General features: G+C 34.4%; 1 protein-coding gene across 2 annotated transcripts; it reads right to left on the bottom strand.

Moving 5' to 3' along the window:
* Window positions 1-8,002: 8,002 nt before the first annotated feature.
* LOC128551078 (uncharacterized) lies at window positions 8,003-23,075 on the bottom strand. Of its 2 annotated transcripts, XR_008368602.1 has the most exons (7): window positions 22,972-23,075; window positions 21,188-21,209; window positions 20,848-20,871; window positions 19,903-19,941; window positions 13,163-15,786; window positions 11,986-12,190; window positions 8,003-9,959 (listed from the first exon to the last, which is right to left on the bottom strand). XR_008368602.1 is itself a non-coding variant. In XM_053531435.1 (2 exons), the coding sequence occupies exons 1-2, from the start codon at window positions 12,200-12,202 to the stop codon at window positions 9,748-9,750; spliced, it is 429 nt and encodes a 142-aa protein (XP_053387410.1). In that variant the 5' UTR covers window positions 12,203-13,156; the 3' UTR covers window positions 8,003-9,747. The 2 variants fall into 2 exon arrangements, 1 of the variants encoding a protein (XP_053387410.1); XM_053531435.1 differs by lacking the exons at window positions 13,163-15,786; window positions 19,903-19,941; window positions 20,848-20,871; window positions 21,188-21,209; window positions 22,972-23,075 and having other exon boundaries at window positions 11,986-13,156.
* Window positions 23,076-23,539: the final 464 nt, after the last annotated feature.

Here is a 23,539-nt window from a genome sequence, read left to right as displayed (position 1 = left end):
GTCAGTAAATGTATATATGTCAAACAATGACAGCAATAAGAAAGTCATCAAAATCGAATGAAGGGCAAACTTGATATTCAGGGTCAAAGGTCAGATTCATTTGAAAGTCAAAAATTTGGCATATTTGAAATTTATTTTTATTCTTAGAGAATAGTTTGTTATCTTAAGACACTCATCTTTATCTATGTAATGAGTATATATTAGCAAAAATCAAAAATACAAATATCATTGCAAAAAGTCAAGGTCAGCCCTGATATTTTAAGGTCAAAATTCATTTCCATGCGAAAATGTGAAAACTGTTACCTTTGCTTTTTCTAACCCGTTCGATATATCTTCACATTATTAGTCGCTGAAGTAAATTGATTTTAATATTTGTATGTTAGGCAAAGTCAGCAGTGAAAATGTAACCCCAAAACCGCAAAGGGTGAAGCTAATATCTGAGGTCAAAGGTCAAATTTTTGTGGAAAAAAATGCATAAATAGCTTCCTTTTTGAAAAATAACAGATACCTTTCTAATTATTAGTACTTACTTGAAATCTAGTTTAATGTATTTTTGTCCCACAATGTCAGCAATAAAATATAGTCTGGAATGAGTCAAGTTCAAATGTGACATTAACGGTCAAAGGTCATTTAAAATAAAGGGATGAAAAAATAGCTCTTTACTATTTCTCTTTGTTGATAATACCATGTCGATATTAGTCAATGATATCTGTTCATTTTAAAGTATAAATGTTAGGAAATGTCTGGTATGCACATACAGTTTCGAAACATTTTAGGTAAACCATAATATCAAAGGTCAAAGGTCAAAAGAGTGAGAAAAATGTTGCAATAATATCACCTGCTTCTAATAATCATTATTGTTTAAAAGTATCTGTTTTGTCATGTTAGCAACAGATCTATGATTATTTACTGTATATTTGTCAGACGATGTCATGAAATAGAAAATAAGTCAAGGTCAAACCTGGTTTAAAGGTCAGAGGTCATTTTTACATAAAAGATCAAAGTAGTAGTAATATAACTCGTTACTATGGTCAAAATCAGCTTGTTACAATGCACTATTAGCAATTTATTTCAATGTATACATGTCACACAAGGGCAGCAATGTAGGTCTTAAGTCAAAGCCAAACCTATCATCAAAGGTCAAGGGTCAAATTTGTCTGAAATAAGCAAAATCAGCATTTTTACAATGATATTTCCTCAATTTTTAGGTTTTATTTTTCAAAACTAGTGATTATTTGTTTAAAGGTATATATAACAGATGATATCATTCTTTCTTAATCATGAAAAATTAGACAAGGTCTTACCTGAGATTAAAAGTCAAAGGTGAGGGTCTTCAAGGAACTCACAGTATAAAAAACTGGCTGGAACAAGTTGGGGAGCCAATGGAAAGATCCTACGGCAAGCGTACACAGACAACGTTCGACCAACTACATGGTACGCATCCACCTCATGGGTAACAGCTTCATAAACCGGTAAAGGTAAACAGGACAAGGTTTGAAATTAAGGCCTATGGATAATTTTCTTACCAATGAAGACAACTCTAACAAAGAAATGGAAAAGACATTTAACTTTGAGCCATTAGAAACAAGACGAGAGTACAAAAGCCCCTGTGCAGGCAGAGAAGGCAAAGAGACTACCATCACATCCACTCCATACAAAACTCGAGAGCAAAACCAAGTACGGACTGAAACGACAGAGTCTCAGTCATATCGTTAAAGAACTACAAAAAGGGAAAACAACAGCAATGGACGCAGAAGCAAGGCCGCTTGTACCCGATCAGTGGGTTCCTAGACATTGTGCTTCGAAGATCAGTTTGGAGGTGACAGGAGTAGAAGCAAATGGAAAACAACATCAGGCTCACCAACAATCTCTAACGCTAGAAATTATCAATGACTGCTATCCAGCACACTCTTGCATCCAAGCATATACCAATGGATCAGTGAAAAAAAGCAGTTCAGAATGCTGAGTGTGGTGCCTACATCAAATATCAAGACAGCTTTGCTTTCACTCTCTCTAATCTAGTCGGCAAGAGATGCTCCAACTTCCGAGCCGAGATGCAAACCCTCACATCGGCCACACTCCAACTGTATCAGCGAGGAGAAAAGAGACAGAAGATTGTTTTCCTAACAGACTCCAAGTCAACTCTTCAGGCTCTCTCAGCAGGTCCATCAGACATCTTAATGAGACAGCTGATAAAAACATCAATCTCCTGTCTGAGAGCATAAATGTAGCATTTCAATGGATTTCTGCACATGTGAGCATAACCGGGCTTGAAGCTGCAGACAAACTTGCAAAAGAAGCAACTAAGCAAATACAGCCCTAATCTCCAATTTCATACAGAGATGCTCAGAATCTACTGAAGAACAGATCGGAAGAACATAAATGGAGGCTACCTGCTCCATCATGACAGTCTACATAAGCTAATCAGGCACATCCAAACAACTGTCCTCCATCTGTGCACTGGACACTATGGCCTGAGAAAACATATGAAGAAGCTGGGTGCTGCAAAGACAGCTAAAGGTCAATGGTGTGGATTAGAGGAACAAACACCATTCCAAATCCTGCAGAGCTGTTCCTATTTGGAAGAAGCACGCCAGAAAGTTGGCCCACAGACATCTCATTTGAGACCAAGCTGTGGGGAGATGCCAGCGATCTGCAGAATACAGTACAATCCATTGCTGCATCTGACGTTAAAATATAAAACGGCCATGAGAAGCTTAAACGTAGTAAGTAAGTAAGTAAGTAAAGGTCAACATTATAATGAATTAACATCAAGTTATAAAGACAAGATATTATTTTAACAAAGAAATAAGATAACAGTGCTAACTTTTGAATTTTTACCCAAAAATTTACTTTTAGCCATTAACTTCAGGGCTGATCTATGGACTCATGTCGGATGATATCATTTATAAACAATGAAAAGTATTGCAAAAATGCTATTTTTGCGATCTTTTACACAAAGTTGACCTTTAGCCTTTGATCTAAGCTTTATCAACCACTGTTTTTGAAATTAGATCTGCATTGCTGATATTGCCTTATAATTATTTATAACAAAAAATATGTTCAATGAAAGAAATGACAAGTAAAATTTTAACGAAGAAAAAAGGAATAAATATGCTGTATATTGAATTTTTACATGAAAATGACCTTTGACCTTTAATGTCAGGTTTCATCTTGAACCTTTTATATTTCATTATCATTTCAACAGTGATATTGTCTGTTTTAAATATTTTAAGATGAATAATGATCAGTTTTACTAGGGACAAAATACCCTAAAACAATAAAGAAAAATCATTGCAAAAATGCTGTTTTGCAAAATTTTCAACAAATTGGACCTTTGACCTTAAATAATAGGTTTTCCTCTGACCTATTGGGATAAGACCTACATTGTTGACATTGCTAGACATGTGTACATCAAAGTAAATTGGTAACAATGACTAATAACAAGCTATGTTTGAACAAAATAATTAGTAAGTATGCTGCATTCTGTGCTTTTTTGTACAAAAATGACCCCTAACCTTCAATACCAGGGTTGACCTTGACATATTTTCTCTTCGATAACATCGCCTGACATATATACAGTAAAATGAACAACGATCAGTAACAAACATTACAAAACAAATACTATTAAACAATAATAATTATTACAAACAGGTGATACTATTGCAACATTTTACACCCTTTTTGACCTTTGACCTTTGATATTATGGTTGACCTTCAATATTACATTTGAATTTGACTCATTTTAGTTTTAAGACCTAAATTGCTGCCCTTGCTTGACATGTATACATTAAAATAATTTGCTAACAGTGAATTGTAAGAAAAAACTCTTTTTGAACATAGTAATGGGTAAGATTACTACTACTTTGATTTTTTATGTAAAAATGACCCCTGGCCTTTAAACCAGGTTTGACCTTGACTTATTTTCTATTTCATGACATCGATTGACAAATATATAGTTAAACAAACAAATGTTGCTAACATGACAAAACAAATACTTTTAAACCATAATTAATTATTAAAAACAGGTGATATTATTGCAACATTTTACTCAATCTTTTGACCTTTGACCTTTGATATTATGGTTAACCTTGAATGTTTCGAAATTGTATGTGCATACCAGACATTGCAAAACATTTATACATTAAAATGAACAGATATCATTAACTAATATCGACAAGGTATTATCAAAAAAGAGAAAAGTTAAAGAGCTATTTTTTATTCCTTTACTTGAAAATGACCCTTGACCCTTAATATCACATTTGAACTTGACTCATTCCAGACTATATTTTATTGCTGACATTGTGGGACATATATACATCAAACTAAATCACAAGCAATTGTTTACAATTACAAAAGTTTCGGTTATTTTTCTAAAAGGAAGCTATTTATGCATTTTTTTCACACAAATTTGACCTTTGACCTCTGATATTAGCTTTATCCTTGGTGGTTTTGGGGTTACATTTTCACTGCTGACATTGCCTAACATACAATCATTAAAATCAATTTACTTCAGCGACTAATAATGTGAAGACATATTAAACAGATTAGAAAAGTTAATGGTAACAATTTTAACAATTGCGCATGAAAATGACTTTTGACCTTAAATTATCAGGGCTGACCTTGACCTTTTGCAATGATATTTATATTTCTGTGTTTTACTGATATATACACATTAAATAGATAAAGATGAGTGGCTTAAGGTAACAAACTATTTTCTGAGAATAAAAATAAGTTTCAAATATGCCAAATTTTGTGATTTTCAGATGAATTTGACCTTTGACCTTGAATATCAAGTCCCCCCTTCATTCCATTTTGATGAATTTCTTACTGCTGTCATTGCTTGGCATATATACATGTACTGACAATGCAATTGTTACTGTAACTAAACAGTGAAAATACCGGCAGACGTAAATTTTACCCTACCCCCTAATAGTTTTACAACTGAGTATTACCTCCCCTATCACAAACATAAGTGAACAAAATATAGATAGGCACGGCTTTGACACTTAAGAAATGGGTTTTCATGGAGGATATGAAATATTGTTTCCAAAAATATATAAACTTCTTTTGGCCTCAATTGTTGCAATAAAAGTCCGTGAGCTCTCGGACCATATGTTTCTGAGCATAAGGGAACTATACCATGTATTCAATATTTAAGCTGCTCAAGCTGAATCCTGTAGCTTCTAGATTGAACTTTATTTAGAAGACCTTTACCACATAAAATGTAGTTTTACATCTTCGTACATTCCATAGTAATGTTCTAAATATATTCTGAAATATTAAAAAGAGTCTTGTAAAAAATGTTATGACCCGACGATTTAGAGATGCACAACATGTTTAGTATTCATCCCTTTTTAATTGGACGCATTTGTTTCTATTTCCTCTAACTGTGACTGACGGAACAGGGCGATAACTCCATGAAACGACATAGTTCACTGGGAGTGAGCTGCTTGATATTTGTCTTCTGCTATGTTTCATCGTAATATATGTTGGTTTCCATGTTGGTTTGCCATCTGCAGAGTCAATAAAGTACATTTTCTTTCACGTATACATGAGCATTTTTGTGGGTTACATATCTTGTTACAATACGTGTTTTTAATTTTTTTTTTCTCTCCATGTAACTCTGGAACATGGTGAAGACTAAACGTGAGGTTGTGCGAATATAACTGCTTTAGGCTCCCATGTGGTGTTTTGCCTATAACCGTTACTAAACGGTTTCACCTTCTGTTATTATATCATAACAAACAGGCATTAAAACCTCTCTGGAGGTCATTGTTTGTGTATTTCACTTCTGAAGCTTATCATAATTTAATCTTCTGCATATTGTAAGATATTTATTTGATTTCGCAGTTGAAGGTGGAAATGCTTTACTTTTAAGGTGATTAAATAGAATTATTTAAAACAGTAATAACTTTTGAACTTTTGTGCAGCCTTTGAACGCTCATTACGACAAAATTTTAATTTCTCAACTCATTTAATTGCAGCAGAAAAAAAAACTCATCGATTACATATATTTTTGTTTCTTTCTTCTTAAACGAAAACTTTTTCAATTTTGCTCATTGATGATAATGAATAAATTACAGATGAGAAATAATATGAATATGAGGTTCAAATTTGTTCCATCTATTATATCGCTTCGTCATTTGTAAATGAAATGAATGCTATAATCCAACATTGAACTGATTCGTATAAGATTACAGGTAAGTTAATGGAGTCCAAGTAATATTCATTTGAGCCGCGCCTTGAGAAAACCAACATAGTGGCTTTGCGAACAGCATGGATCCAGACCAGCCTGCGCATCCGCGCAGTCCGGTCAAGATCCATGCTGTTTGCTTTCTAAGCCAACTGGAATTAGAGAGTTTACTGGAATTAGAGAAACTGTTAACGAACAGCATGGATTCTGACCAGACTGCGCGGATGCGCAAGCTGGTTCGGATCCACGCTGGTCGCAAAACCACTATGTTGGTTTTCTCATGGCGAAGCTCATTTATTAAAGAATTTCTCTTTATCCGATGCTTGTGGGTGAGAGGTGAATTGCAAAATAAACAGTTTCGTTTGAGTGCGTTTAATGCTACCAAAGGATCTTCTTATAGTATATTATATAAATTGAAATGTTAGATATTCGTTACAAGTGCCACTTTTACAAGTATAGTCATTCCTTATAAAAGTCTCATTCATATACACTCAGTTCCAAAAGAAAGTGTGCACTTAGTTTTCTGTTATTTTTTCTGGGTTATTTTCATGAAAACTTATAATGTTTGGTACCAAAATTTAAATCAGTTCGTAAACAAATTGGTGTGCATTTTAGATTTTGAGTTATACCTGAGAGTTAATGTATGAAAAAATGAAACAAAAACGTCGGGGAATTATTTGAAATATTTAAACTTAAAAATTGCACACTTTCTTTTGGAACTGAGTATATCTTCAACATAAATACGAATATAGGTAAGATATTTAATTCATCCACTGCCAATTTTGTAAAAAGAAAGGCAACTCATATATGAATGAAATGATTAATATCAGTTATATAACACAGAAATACCGGACGGCTGCTTAAATCTCTAGAGTCAAAGAAATTACTTAGTTTTTTGTATTCTTCTGAGATTCAAAGCAAACATTTATGCTATAGTATACCAATAACAGAACGATAGAGCATATGGTCCAGATTAACGGCCAAAATACTTATAAGAAGTTACTTCAGAATTCCATACGCAATATCTAAAAAATGTGCAATGATACTTTTGAGGACTATTTTTTTCTGTGTTTAGTTTCATTACATGCTACTTACTCCACAACAAAAAAAGTTTATGTTGGTATTACTGCAACTCTAAATGTAGTATGAACAACCTCATTTGCTTTCAAGACTTAGTTGTGTTACGGGTTGAGTCTGGTAAATTTCCGAGTACAATTTTGATTGCATCGTTGATCTTTATCCTTTATTTATACATTTATTTGCATACAACGTTTGCAGACAGTGATAGGCATAAATATGCATCCTTCAATGATCTTTACCGAAGAATTCTTTTGTTATAATTTCACTGTATTTATCTTTGTAATCTTCTTTATGTAAAAGTGTATATGATTCCTGTTATTATCCAATATCCATTATAGCAGTATTTTGGTAGTAAAACAAGTCAGTGTGTCAAATGCAAACGGGTCGATTTTGTATGACTGAGCACTGAACAATTGTTTCTGGTGACTAAGAGACAATGCCTTCTATTTGGTTCTCATACTTTTTGCCTTTAACATTAAATACAAAAGCAAAGATAATAATTTAGGCAATTTGCAAAACTGGTCGTATTGGTTTAGTTCAAACTGTGGAAACATAACTTGAATGTCGTTGAAACTATTGGCTGTGAGATTATGAAAGTTATATTTAAACGAATAAAAGGAGGTAAAGTGATAATTAATATACTTGTCGACATGATTGATTTATTTTTCTTTGGTACATATATAAAATGAAACGTTCGTGCAGACATACTGACAAATACAAGCAACCTCAGTCATTTAATTAGGATTTTAATTCTGATAAGTGATAAGTATAATAAGAAATCTTCCAGCTGTCAACACATTTCGCTATTATATTAAAAGAAGCTCACTGTAAAGAAGGCACTTGCTTATGTAGTGACATCAAGATGTCAATTTTAAAATGTCTTGTATAACTATTATTATGAATTTTTTATTAATAGTCATTATACCCCCCCCCCCCGCAAAACGAAGTTTGTGGGGTGGGGGTATATAGGAGTGAGCTTGCCGGTAGGTCGGTCGGTCGGTTGGTCGGTCCGTTGGTTTTCATAGTTTCTGGATGATAACTCTTGAAAGGCTTGACTGATTTAAATAAGTTTTGGTACACAGGTGCAACATCAGAAAATACAGGTCAAGTTCGAATTTGTGGTTAGTAGGTCAAAGGTCAAGGCCACAGTGACCCTGAACAGTAAAACGGTTTCCGGATGATATCTCTTGAAAGGCTTGACCGATTTAAATAATTTTTGGTACACAGGTGTAACATCATAAAATACAGGTCAAGTTCGACCTTGAGGTCTGTAAGTCAAAAGATAAGGTCACAATGACTCGGAACATTTAAATAGTTTCTGGATAAAAACTTGAGAACGCTTGGATCATAATTTTAGTACACAGGTGTAACATTATGAAATACAGGTCAAGTTCTACTTTGAGGTCAGTAGGTAAAAGGTCAAGGTCACAGTGACTCCGAACATTTAAACGGTTTCGGGATGATAACTTGAGAAGGCTTGGGTCTAGGATCATAAATTTTTGTACACAGACTAACATGATTGAATACAGATCACGTTCGACTTTGAGGCTAGTAGGTCAAAGGTCAAGGTCACAATGATACGAAACAGTTAAACGGTTTCCGGATGATAGCTTGAGAATGCTTGGGCCTATGATCATAAAAATTGATAGGAGGTTGGTTAGGACCAGCAGATGACCTGTAATTATTTTGAGGTCAGTAGGTCAGAGGTCAAGGTCACAGTGACCCGGAACATTTAAACTGTTTTCGGACAATAACTTCAGAATGCTTTGGACTAGGATCACGAAACTTAATAGAGAGGTTGGTCATGACCAGCAGATTACCTCAATTGATTTTGAGGTCAGTAGGTCAAAGGTCAAGTAAGTTCAGTTTTGACATTGGCTTAGTTCTGTGACAAGGCCATATTGTAAGGGTAAAATTCGTCACTCCTGTATCAACTCTAGTTTCAACTGGTTTTAACACGGTCACCTGAAATAAAGTTATACTGACTCGTAGGTGGGGCCGAATTCACGTATACAACAGTGACTTCCTAATATTTTGACGTCGTATCAAGGTGGTCTGGTACAGAATTAAGACCAAAAGACTGGGAAAAAGAACAAACCGCTGCAAATGTTTGGATTTTCTCAATTAAGCTTTGAGTTTTTGGACATTGTTGCCATTAAAAGTTATATGAGGATTTATGAAACCGGGGCTAATGGACAGGGTCTAATATCGTATATAAAAATCTAAATCATACAATTTTTCATTTGGTCATGTTGGGCGACATGTAAGTTTCCACCTTTTGAAATCCTCACATCCATCTCTTTTAAAGGCAATAATTGTATAATATATCTGAATATAAAGTTATATTTATAAATCCATGTTTTCACTAGAAACAAAACGCTGCAGAACGAAAGATAAATACAAACTACATAAACATATTCAATAATTTCCATGTCAATAAAATCTGTTAGCGTTTCCATAACTACAAAAATCTATTTCCCAATTCGTTTAGGTGTGTAAAATGATTTTAACATGTCCTGTAATTCCTTTAAACCACATTTGTCTACCCCATGTTTTGGTGTAGGAACAACAAGTTGTCCGAGAAGTTCCGGATTTGCGACCCTTTCCATAAACAATAACGTGCTGTCTGATCCATCACTGCTTCGGCGGCATAACATGTATATCGTTCTTTTACGCTTTTCCTCTAAAACAAGTAAAAATACTATATAAACTTAAATGAGTATGTGCATACAGACATTGTGTTTTCATTGCTGACAGTATTATACACCAAGCAAAATTAAGTATTAAAGCGAACAAAATATGAAGTAGAAAGCATATTTAAGTACATTGTTCTTTGGAAATACCTGCTTACATCAAGAACACTGCTGCTGTAAAAAGTTAGATTAATGCAACCGCCAGGTACACGGTGTACGTGATAGCAAATGCTTTGCAAGTCAAATGTGAAAGCTCGTGATATTCGTATCAAGCACTTTGACTTAAGAAAGGTTTGTGTCCGGTGAGTGCATCAAATGTTAACCGAGAAGGAAAAAGGAAAATAGGGTCAAATCTGCCAGGGAAAAACTAAAATTTAGATGATCGCACAATGCTTCGAAACTCATTACAGTGCCGCCTTTTTAATGATGCCCTGTATTTTATAATATTTGTATAGAGAAGAGCACATACCTTGAAGCATCTCTATATAATTTCAAATAAAGATCATCGAACACAAACGCAAGACTTTATTTTTTTAGAATCCTTTTGTTGGCATGGGCGGGGCAACCCATACCTAGAGTTTATATTTCAAAATGTTGTGAACTTAACATTACTAGGGAAAAAACGTCTGCCTGTCCAAATTACAAAAATGTTAACTCGTCAGAAAAGCACCTAACTGTTTTAAGTGCGCTCCAAAGGCAAGAAAAGACTTTCAGACGGATGTGTGGTCAGTGAATGTTAAACACATGGAAGACCAGTTTATTTCAAAACACACAAACGTCAGTCTTAAATGAATTCAAGATGGCTTCCTAATTCCAAAATGGCTGCCGCAAGGTAATTTGGGCATACAGATACTGAATAGGAAAATAGCGTGAGAATATTTTTTTGCATCAAACATGACCCTCACTTTTCTTCTGATTTTTATTCAGCACTGACATATCATTCAAGAAAATGTAAGTTACAGACATTTAGAATTGGGCATGATGTGTGCTGCAGCCATAGGAAATATGATAATTTTATATAGATTAAAGAAGAACAGCTATTTAGCATGTTGTAACCTACATTAAGGGAACATTGATATAAAATGAAATCTGACCAGATGAGGGTGGAAAATGTCTACTTTGATTCGAATTCAATAAAAATTTAATGCAATTTTATGTTAAGTATTGATAAAACACAAAAAAAATCAGGTTTTCAATGTTTTGAGTGCTGCTGCGAGCGTTCAATCAGTACAATGGTAGCAGACATAAATGTACCAGTACGACAAGTATAACATTCATTTACAGCATTTTGTGGGAAGATTTATGTTTTTAATGGATGTACATGAGGAGCTGCTTCGGATCATCATCATCAAAACAAACAATTACAATGGTAAATTCATTTCACGTGTGTCAGTTTCCGAGGAATGATGCTTTTTATTTAATAATGTGAAGGTGAATAATGCTACTATGATCAATGTTATAGCTGATGATAAAATCTTAATGAATTTTCGTGCATTTTAAAGTCATGAGAATATGCATTTCATAATTTTAGATAAACTGTACGCATATTACTTTTAACATCATTTGATGTTAAAAGCATCATTCCGATAAGAAAAATATCAATTGGTATTTGTTTTCGATACTGAACGTGTTTTGGATATTTTTCAGAAATTCAGATGAGGGCGATAAAGTAATAAAGACAATATAATTGAAAGTAATAGAATAAAAAAGTAACAGTCACTTGATATTAATTTCATTTGTGCCGGTAGTGCTTAATTAAGCGCTAGGGGAGGTAATCACTGTGGATAGTTTATATAATACTAGGGAGGTAACCCTAACGAAATTAAGCAGAGCTCTTCAAGTTCGGTGAAAAATTGTCAGTGAAGTATTTTCATTTTGTAGCCAAGCTGGAAATTGTTTTAAGTAAGAAAATGAAAACATTTCAAAGTTCATATTTTTGTTTGCGAATACATTTAAATATTTCCTTTATACATTTTAAACTAAAAAAAAAGTTAACGTCTTAGAAAATTGAGTTACCATTTAATCCATGGAGAGCTTCTTCCATATCTGTTTTAGTTCTGCTTTTCTGTGAACGTACAACAATAACTGGCCAATCTTCCTTGATTTTCTCCTTGTCAACAATATGTATTGGTACGAATCTCCACTTGAAGCAGCTTGCGTACTTCTTTACTAATACCTCGTACTTGTTATTTAGATTGTGATGTACAACGTAAACTTTTGACTGAAAGGACATGCAATTTCACATTTGGATCAATATAGGTATTTCTGTTTGGCATTTATATTACAAAATTCCGCGAATAAAAACTACCAGGTACAGCATTACTTTTTACACCTTTCCTAGTGATGAAATTATATGAAAACCACGAATATGTTAATATTTGCTGAAAACATAAAATTTTGTAAAATTATATGCACATTGGCAATTCGGTTGAAAGGTCAAATACATTGCTTTGTTTTAAGTCTACTATTCTATTAGCATAATAAGAACACGTTGTTTTATTTCGTTCAGTGTATACATATTGTATACAAATTGATTTCAGTGTAGATTGGAAGATTGTGTATGTAAAGGAAAAAAGGAATAAATCTCTCAGGAAACCAGTAATTATTTCAGTTGTCAAAGCGTGGCCGTGAACCTCGCGGGTCTTGAGTCCACAACATACCGACGGAAGGGCCGATGATGCTCCTTAGCGACATACCAACTATTTAAACTTTACCATTCATTAACCTTACCAAAGTTCTCTTTATCAGTTTGTATTTGTTCTTCTCATGTGAGTGACAACATATACATATTAGTGAAATAGAATATTTGAATGCAGTACTAGCTTAACAATTAAGAAATGTTTAAAATTATAAAGATTATCATACGCATATGTTCGTTTAAATAAAGCATGAAACATGCCTTACATTATGTGCGCTTCTTGATAATATGCATACGTGTATCCCTATATAAATAAAGTGTACCACGATTAAACAATGATTTGTATGTTCGAGCTAACTTTATTGTGGTCATTCTGTATGTGTCTCAATTTTCGAATAACATTGTGTTACTACAACTAGTTTAAATCTTAAAACATATCATGAATAATAAATATGGTATCAATAACTCAAGCAAAGACACGTGCGCAAAATTCTACTTTTTTTTCTTTCAAAACTGTTCCTGCCAGTTAACAAAATATGAAATAGTAATATTTACCGGCCTAATGTACAGTGACATAGTACGCAGTTTCTGCAAAGGAACATTTGAAACAATTAATCAAGATAAATTTCAGTCAAAAGTGATAATAGACAAGATCTATATATCTTTATTCGGTTAACGTTTAAGAGCTTAGTAAATGACTCATAATGTTAAAATGGACCGCCTGGTCGAATACTGAATAAAAGTAATATAGAATCGAGCGCTCTCATACCTTACAAATACAGACGGACAGTTATTACCTCACCTGTCACGTAGAACTTTTGTGATAATCCTTTGTCCATCATCCGTCGTGCGTCCATTCGTCATCCGTCCACAATTTCTTGTGAACAGAGAGACCCCATTTTAAAATCAATTCAAATCAAACTTGCACGCAACCTGTATTGGCATAATATCTCGGTTCTTTGCGAAAACTGGTCAGATCCCATCTTAGTTTCAAGAGTTAGGGCTGCTTAAAGGGCCAAAATTTGCTACTTTGGCTTGTGAACACGATAGAGACCAAATTGTGCAACCAATTTTTTATCAAACTTGAACACAACTTTTATTAGCATAATATCTCGGTTCTTTTGGAAAACTGGCCAGATCGCATTATGGCTTCCAGAGTTATAGCCCCTTAAAGGGTCAAAATTTACTATTCTGGCTTTTGCATCCATAATAGAGACTTCATTCATGGTTTGATCCAAACGTGCAAAATATCTTTAACAAAAAAAGATACTGATCTTGAATTGCATCCATAAAAATTTTGCCAGATCCAATCAGAGGTTCCGGAGTTAAGGTCCCTGAATGACCACTGAAAAAGCCAATATGTGTTAGTTTTTACCTTATGAACACGTTAGAAGTAACATTTTTCATTTGATTTTAACCACACTTACACACAACTTCAGTCACAATAAAATCTTGGTTCCTTTTGAAAACCGGTCAGATTCCGTCATGGGTTCTAGAGTTACTGTCCAACATTTTCTATTTTGCTCCTTACAGCCATATAGGGGTTTCATTTATGCTTTGATCTGACACAAACTTGCCCAGAATATTTATCTTGATAATAATAATATCTTGATATTTATCTTGATAATCTATAGGCAAAGGGAGAAACTGGTTCATGTGGGGTCAAAATCTAGGTCACCAGGTCAAATCAAAGGAAGAGTTTGTCAACACCCTAGAGGCGATTTTCATGGTCCTATCTTCATGAAACTTGGATGTTTTTCTTGATAATTCCTATGCCAAATTTAAAACTGGGTCATATGGGATCAAAAAACTAGATCACCCGGTCAAATCGAAGGAAAAGCTTTTTAACACTTTTGAGGCCACATTGATGACTCATTCTTCATGAAATTTGGTCAAATTGTTTAATATCTTGATGATTCCTAGGGCAAGATTTAAACTGGGTCATATAGGGTCAAAATTTAAGTCATCTACTCAAATTAAATTAAAAGAAAAGCTTGTTAACACGATAGTGGCCTTATTTATGACCCTAATTTCGTCAAACTTGGTAAGAATGCTTATTTTGATGATTCCAATGCCATATTTAACAAGTGAGCGATATAAGGTCATCATGACCCTCTTGTTAAACTTTAACACTGACCATCTACAAGTGAAGGCATAAAAGGAGAGCAATGGTCTAGTAGATAAGATGTCGGCCGCTTAATTCAGGGGTCGTGGGTTATAGCCCACTGGGGTCACGACCATGACTTTTACACCAGTACTGGCTTTTCCAGGTAGCGGACTCGAGAGTTGTTCCAATAAGTTTGAAGCTTTCATCACAGTCGAGCTAAAACAAATTAGTATAAACTAAAGGCATAAATATTATATTTGGATATATTTGTTACAGTAATAGTTTCTTGAACAAAAATTGATATTTATGACATTCATTACACACTGACGTAAAAACATCATTGATATACATTCTGAAAAAAATCTAATGCTAGTCTATTTTACTGACAGTTAAAAGTTTCAACACAAATTGTTGCAGTTATATATATAACATTAGAGTACATGTGTCACATGACAATCAGAGGTACAGGCGTTTGTCGTCTTTGCAATAATTTCGCAGGAGTTTAGTTGTACAATAAAAATGAAAGTTTGGCAACAACAGGTTCGTTTGGGTTGTAGAGAAGTTATTTAATGAAGATAATGTAAGAATTTATTATTTGCAGTTTATGTACTTTTGATATAAATGATTGTTGAAAACATAGACGTTTTGATATCATGTTAGGTAATAACCTACCTTATTCGTATTACTGTTCATGTCTTTGAAACCGTCATACATTTGTTTTAGACATTGTTTTGTTTTTTTTTTATTTCAGAGCAAAAATGCTTAATATATGTTCTTATCTCAATATAAAAGGATTCGCAATAAGTGCATATACATACTTTCTGAAATGCACCATTTCGTATATGTGTTAAAGACATGCATCCCCTCTAAAAGCTCCTAGCAACGGTATAATTAAGTACTTGTCGTTATCCTGCTTATATATGATAAAAGACTGTTTCCTGCATTTAAATTAATGCTTAAAACTGTGTGAATCACATTTTATTATATAAATGTTTTTACTTACTAATAGGTAAATAATCAATGAGCAATATATTCATACCTGCCAAGCGGGCCACAAAAATTATCCAAAGTTCTGCAATGAATTGAAGATAATTTGTTAAACAATAATAGAACAAAAGTCACACTGCCGTAGAAGATTCTTTAAATATCTTTTTGAATTAAATAACTAACATTTAAGTAATAGTTATATTATAAATATAAAATACTTCAGCAATACTAAAGGGTCTTGCATTTTATATAAGCAGTGAAAGATAAAACACGTAACTATGATTTAGTGCATTTCCATTTTAAAGTCTGCTTAGATACATTATTAAAGGTCTGACCCAGATTGCCAAAGTGTTGGTATAAATAGGTCAATTATTGCATCCATGAATATTATATGAAATATAAAGATCAATCCCTTTGACCACTACGTTGAATATGTCAAATATGTGAAGTAGGTGAATTCAAGTTGGCTCATAATTGTTATGCAAAGATTTCAAGTCAATACCGAATAAATATCAATAATGAAAATAAAATCTCTAAAAAGATTCTTTGGAAGCGTACAATGCAACCAAGCTAAATAATAGCAGACTCGGTTTGACTGAGTCTGTTCAAGAGTGGTAGTGGAAAGTGCAACACCCAACACGCACGCCCCCGAACACTGGCTCGAGCAGAAATTTATTACCCATGGACATTGCGTAGACTCCATGATCCCAAAGGATCATAAAATATAATAAATCTGAATCTACATTAAATAGCGGTCATTTAATATAGATTTTCTCAATAACCGTACCTCTGTATTGCACTGCACTTACTAATCGGACGAAACACTTAGTATCTTACATAAGGTATGTTAGTAAGATTCTTTAAATTATACATCCTAAACCTGGGTGATCTTAAATGTGCTTATCAAATTCTCAGACAATTACGGACAAATTAGAGGAACTGGTGCAAGGACTATGAAAAGATAATCACAGGACATGCGAACATATGTACCATGCCTACGTACACGCTTGGTCATGGTGTGTTCATATCAAATCATGTTGTGATACCTTTCTACAAATAGTTAGGTTCAAACGCTTAAATCACCTAGCTGATCTAGTATCCCGCGACAACCTATATTCGGACACAACCCGTATTCGGCCGGCCCCGGTAATGTTTTAGTTTTCCTGGAAAACCCGCCCCTTCCGGTTTCCCACGCGCACGCTTTGTTTACAAACGCCGTACAAATGTCATTCTGGTAGTTTTGACGAAAAATGGAAATTAAAACGGTAAGTAAATGATAAAAACTTACATACTGTTACATTTTCACATGTTTTCACTATTCCCAAAATATAACTTCCAAAATTTGTGTTTTTAGAAATAAATCCAATGTTTTCATGTTGACAGTTCCGATCGTCTGACAGATGAGGTTTTTCTATAAGCCCCGCCCACCTGTCAAATTTTGCAAAAGTATACTTCACGTAAAAAGTTACGCGTTTATGGACCATGTACCTTATGAGATGTTCTTTACTAACTTGGTAATGGAAATTTAAGCAGTGTAAGTAAAGTTTTTTTTCTTTGTTTCTTTTCAGAATCATGTGCCCACTAGGGGGTCATACAGACCTTATGATAATGATAACTTGACAAATGCATATATGGCAGTGAAAAACAATACAATGTCTTTGAGAAAAGCTTCACAAGTGTTTGGTGTACCAAAGTCAACATTACAAGACAGAATATGTGGTAAAATTGACATTGAAGTGTTAAAGTCTGGTACACAGCCCCTATTTACACAAGAGCAGGAGGCACTTCTGACTGGTCACTTGAAGACTATGGCTGAAGTAGGCTATGGGTATAGTCGCCAAGAGACAATCAACCTTGCTTCAGACTATGCTATTTGTTTGGGGTTAAGAGACAAAGACCATCCATTGACTGATAGGTGGCTGTACAAATTTTTAACTAGATGGCCAGAACTAAATGTTAAGAAACCCCGTAGTTTGGAAGTTGCAAGAGCAAAGAGTGCTATAAGGTTAGCAGTAGACAGGTATTTTAATGAACTGCAACATATTCTTGTGAAGTATGATCTTCTTGATAAGCCCCACATGATATACAACGTGGATGAAAAGGGTCTAAGTACCGAACACAAGCCCCCAAAGGTTGTATCGGGAAAGTTTTCAAAGACCCAGGCTGTTACCTCAGGAAAAAGCAAAACAGTGACCCTTATTGGCTCTGTAAATGGCATTGGGCAACAAGTTCCCCCATACTTCATATTTCCTGGTGCTAGGATGTTGGACTCTCTTATGGCAGGTGCAACCCCAGGTGCTGTTGGAAGAGTTACAGAATCAGGATGGTCCAATACAGAGGTTTTTGCAGATTACATGAAACATCTGTTGAAATACTTACCTCCTAGACATAACAATGAACATGTACTAGTATTATATGATGGACATAAAAGCCATGTGTCTTTGAGTTTGATTGAGTGGGCCAAGTCTGAAAACATCATTTTGTTTGTACTCCCCCCACACTGCAGCCACTTGCTTCAGCCACTTGATGTCAGCTGCTTTGGTCCTTTTGAATTGGCCTGGAACAGTGCTTGTCACACTTTTATGCGTGAATCTGGTGGCTGTCTTGTAACGCGCTATGATGTATGCCAGCTTGCTTGCAAGGTCTAGGCCAGCACATTGTCACCAGCAAACATTCAAGCGGCTTTCAGAAAATGTGGTATCTATCCATTCGATAGCAATGTCGTGTCAGATAGCCAAGTTGCACCCTCTACAGCATTTCACAAGGACCCAGATACTTCCAATCAGGTAGACAGTAACTGTAATCCTGTCCCAGTACAAACTCAATGTGCTGAAAATTTTCTGCTGAAAAAAGGCGGCAAAGTATTAGAAAATGTGCAAAAGGCCAAAGTAAGGAACACGCTAAGTAAAGTGGTAGGTGGCAAGGCTATAACCGAGGATGAGGTTGTTGAGAAAATTATTGAACACAATGAAAAGACAAAGTCTAAACAGAATGAAAGTAAACAGAATAGAAACAAAGGTAAAAAGTCTGTTGTTGATCCAACCCCATCCACCTCAGGTATACCTGCAAAGAAACAAAAAAAAAATGCTTAAATGAAATTTTTTCAGTTTCTGATGACGACGATGATGAAGAGATACCAGATTCTGAGAAGTGTGTTATCTGTAAAAATTTCAGTGTAGACACATCCAAGAAACCCAACATTTTCATTGTAAAATGGGCTGAATGTGAGAAGTGTAAGGGGTGGGTACACTTATCATTCTGTACCACAGTGAGGGTAATCAGAAGAGGAGACACATTCCTGTGTCCCATCTGTGCTGACCCCACCAAATAACTTCATAAACTAACATTGAAAATACTTTGTAAATACGTTATTTGGAATTTTACTTGTTACTAACAGTTAAATTTGATGTTCGAGGTTTGTTTAAACTGTTTCTGACTTTTTGTGACGTAAACTTTGGAGCGCAGTATACTTTGAAGCAGGTGTCCGAAAACGGGTTGTACAACTTCCGGTTCATGGAAAAGTGGGTCAGACATGTTGGAAAGGATATCTAAAACATGCTGCGGGATGAGGTTTGTTTACTTGCGTATTTTTTAAGATAAATGATTGTTGAACAAAACTCCAGCAGTTATAATTGTTGTACATTTTTCACGTAGCGAAACCGTAGCGATATAACGTTAGGTGTCCGAAAACGGGTTGTACCGGGATAATATTGGATCAACGGATTTGTGCGTAATAATAGATCACGACCAGATATCTTCTGTCAGACGTGATACAAATAATGAACTCGAACGTCAATGAGCACAGGCACTTCGACATGTTAAACAAAGAGCGCTGTAAGGCGAGCGGCATGTGTAAATTGAATGTTGAATACAGTCACTGAGAAATATATTAAAACAATATTGACCGGGGACCATATTTACATTTCTCAAGTTGAACAATAAAGGTATCCTTGAAGATTTAATTATTTAAAAAAAAAACCGATTGGGAAAGAGAATTAACAAAAAAAGAAATAAAAAATGGCAATATCTTCAATGGGAACGGGTTAATTTAAAGTGCCATATTGGGTTTATAACTTTCTTTAGTAAATATGTTATAATTAAACGATTTGGGGGCTGCAGTTAACAAATTTTGAATATGATTCAAAACGGTACTGGTTTAGTTGGCTAGAATGAAAAATAAAAATATATTACTAATCATTACCCGCAAAAATGCAAGAAGCCATCGATGACGTCTAACGTTCTGAAAACATAAAACGTGATACTTTAAAAGTTTCACTTGAAAGCTAAAAAATATTTATGCTTAAAGAAAAATACGTATAAATAGTATAAGAAATAAATATACCTAAACTGAAACTGAATTATTTGATTAAACGCCTATTTCTACGCAATGACATATTCAATGGCGTTTTACATTATAATAATAATAACAGTAATAAATACGACAATAATAATGATAATAACAATCAAAACAGCCTTATTTAAACAAAAAGTCATGACCGCACCCCTCCCCCTGGGGTTATTTTACCCCTGTTGCGAACACCAGTGTTTAAAGTCTTACATGGTAAGTCCAGACGGGCTGCATATAGAGGTTCAAACCCCCTGGTTAATGGTGCCATCACAAATTATTTCAAAAAATACTGCACACTACCCCACCCATTGGGCCTGTATCAAAACTTACGTTTAATTCAACAAACTTTGAAAATATAAATGTTGAAATGTAACACCTTTAACAAAAAATTAAAAACTACACCTGCTGCTACTGCATATGCATCAGTTATCAAAAAATTAAAACAATGGCATAAAGTATCTGAAAGACAGTGTCTTAAGATTTGTTTAATGTGTCAAGTGATACACTGTTACTAAGTAGTATTTTTAGTTCAGAAGACATATGTGATAAGCCTCGCATGTTGTTGATTCAAAGACGTCGTATGACGGTAACTTCTACAAAAGGACCAGTCAAGTATAGTATCTACAGCCTATAGGAGGTTGAGCTAATTCGTCTCATTCCCGAAATTATCTAGCTGATAAAAAATTTACGAATCATTGGTACACGAGTCATCTAGGTGGGGTAGCCAGAGGAAACTTTATAAAAATAATATATAGGTCTCATCAGCATATTTACCATGCTTGGTAAAGGTTTACGTACCTCTAAAATACTATCTCCAAACATCTACAAGGAAGAAAATTGAACAGTAAAACTTATGTCACATCATAACTAGAAATGTATTACTAGTATTCTGTTTGAAATACTAATTAACAGAAAAATTAAAAAGGAAAAAATAAATAAAATGTATATTTCAACTCCGTAGACACAACTATCTTCCTCACGGTTTCCATCGTATAAAATAGAGTCTGGAACTACTTCTAAAAGTTATATTGATGCAATTATAAAAATAATAACATTTTGTTAGATTTTGAGTTGACAGCATTTGTTATGTTATTGTATAACATTATGCCGAATGTAGAAAGAATATTTATGAACTTACCTTAAAAATGTTAAAACACAATCTGAAAAGAAAAGGAGATCTAAAATGTATCACAAAATTTTGAATTAATCGCATTTTTTCTCTATAAAACATTTTTAAGTCAGCAAAAGTGTAGATTATCATCCACTTCTTATGAGATAGGGCATAAAATTGGCCCAATTTGGTGACATACTTTGCATTTGTTACAAGAATAACATCAAGTAACAAGAGGTAACATTAAGTAACATGTAAGGATGTTAAAGTAGTGTTCAGTAGCATGCGTAACAGTTTTTACTACAAATACTCTTTTTAGACACACGAAACTAAGTAACATCCATGTAAAATCCTTGTAAGATCCATGTTACATCTATATAACACTACTAAAGACGTTTTTCAGTCACATTTAAGAAATGAGGTGCAACATCTGTAGCATTTTAACTATAAAAAGACGCCTCTTCCCAGACACACGTAACATAAGAAACATCCATTGTAACATCCTTGTTACATCTATATAACACTACTAAAGACGTATTTCTGCCGAATGTAAGAAATGAGGTGTAACATGTGTAACATTTTGACTACAAAAAGACGCCTTTTTAGTAGTTACTTTAGTTTTGAAGTCTGCGATGTTAAAGATACGTGCAACACAAACATCAAAGTCACTACAATCATTTTAAAGTACTTAATTATAAGTACTTGATCTTCTAAACGAAGATCTAAGAATGACCTATTCACATTAATCTTTCTGTATATTTGGATTATCCGATAGTGCTATTTTTGTTTTCGCAAATCTATTTTATCTAAACCAATCGAACGGCTCGTTTTAACAAGCATTTGGCTGAGCCATCAAAGTAGTGTCGATCGTCACAGGATGAGAAAAAATGTGCAGTCTGTCCAGAGCTCGACCCAGGACACCTCGATGACAGGGCGAGTGCTCTTACCGACTGAGCTTACCGGCTGCCTGACACATATTCTCCCCTTACGCGACCAAGATCGTGCCGTGACATATGATACCCCTAAAGATACGAGGGCTCAGTCATGATGTGATCGTCATAATAAACATAATAAACCCAGGCTGAACATAGACTTCTACTTTCACTTTCAAAATGTTGAAAGCAAGGCTCTGATTGGCTAGAGTGAGCCTATCAATAACATGTCTTCAGATAAAAAGTGTAGCATTAATTGAAGACGTTCATTAGTCAGAATGAGTCATTTTTGCATTTTTTTTAGCAAGGCATGGGTCATGACTCTGAAATCCTCACACGTTCGTAACTTCAAATGCTGAATAAAATCCTATAATGTTTCATGTCATTTTATCACAGATGGACGTACACCCAGACGGACGGACGAACAAATGCAACTCCCTAGCAGTAGGGCTTGGGGTGCACGAAAATAGAGGCTCTGTCAAAGATTTAGTTATTTCATTTAATGCATTTCATGGGTTAAATACAAAAGTAAGAATACAGATGTAAGATTCCATCACACGTTTTAGCTTTTTTTTCTGCTGAAACATCGAACTTTATTATTTCTCAACCTATTATAGAATTTTAAACTACGTAAACGTAAGATTGTTACTACACTACGGTTTGAAAAAAACGACATGCCGTTACTTTACTCTTATTGCGCCAAACCTTTTAAGTTGAATTTGTTGTTGTTGTTGTTCAGCCTAAGTCTGAAATGTTCTTTTTTAAAAAGCTAAATTAATGAAAAGTAAAACTGTTTCTTTCTGAAACTATAAAGAAAACTTACATGCTTCTAATATCTTGATTATAATTCCAGTTTACGTAAAAATTATAATAGTTTACCTGCTGTAATATAAATAACCGCTATAGAGCCTCTACATTGTAAATATTATTCTTTCTGAAGTTTTTTTTTCTCTTTGCTTTTACGCAGTTATAAACCGTCAAAATCCTTGTTTTGAAACTGAAATTTATCTTTATCTACAATAAACTTTTACTGATAACGGTTATCTGCTATTGAAGTGGTATTCAATGCAATGCAAACAAATCAATACTAAACAGGCTGTTGGTCCTAAAACGGTAATATTTTACAAATTGTCGTGCCTATTTATACGCCGGAAAATACGAACAGATATAAATGTGTAAGTATTCATACTAAAACTTATTTGCTACTTACGTGCATTATGCTAATTTACGTTCAACTTTATTCACGTAAAGCTACAGTCACACATACGGTTATGTCCGTGCGTTGAGGTACGTTGCGGATAGGATTAGTCTGTGGGTATATAACTACGGAGCAGTACGTCTTGTTACGGGAAAAATGGTGAGAAACAGGAAACAAACAGAACAATACAGGACGCGAATAAGTACGCATAGGTACGAGGTACTACGTTGAATTACGTTTTACTGCGCC

Source organism: Mercenaria mercenaria, chromosome 19 (assembly GCF_021730395.1).
Source record: "Mercenaria mercenaria strain notata chromosome 19, MADL_Memer_1, whole genome shotgun sequence".
Lineage (NCBI taxonomy): Eukaryota > Metazoa > Mollusca > Bivalvia > Venerida > Veneridae > Mercenaria > Mercenaria mercenaria.
This window is presented reverse-complemented; position numbering and strand designations above follow the sequence as displayed.

Bases quoted from the DNA above. Each gene is read 5' to 3' on its own strand.
- LOC128551078 (XM_053531435.1), bottom strand. From the start codon at position 12,202: ATGTCCTTTCAGTCAAAAGTTTACGTTGTACATCACAATCTAAATAAC. The intron at 9,960-11,985 runs GTAACTCAATTT...TACTTGTTTTAG, and splicing joins AGCTCTCCATGGATTAAATG to AGGAAAAGCGTAAAAGAACG.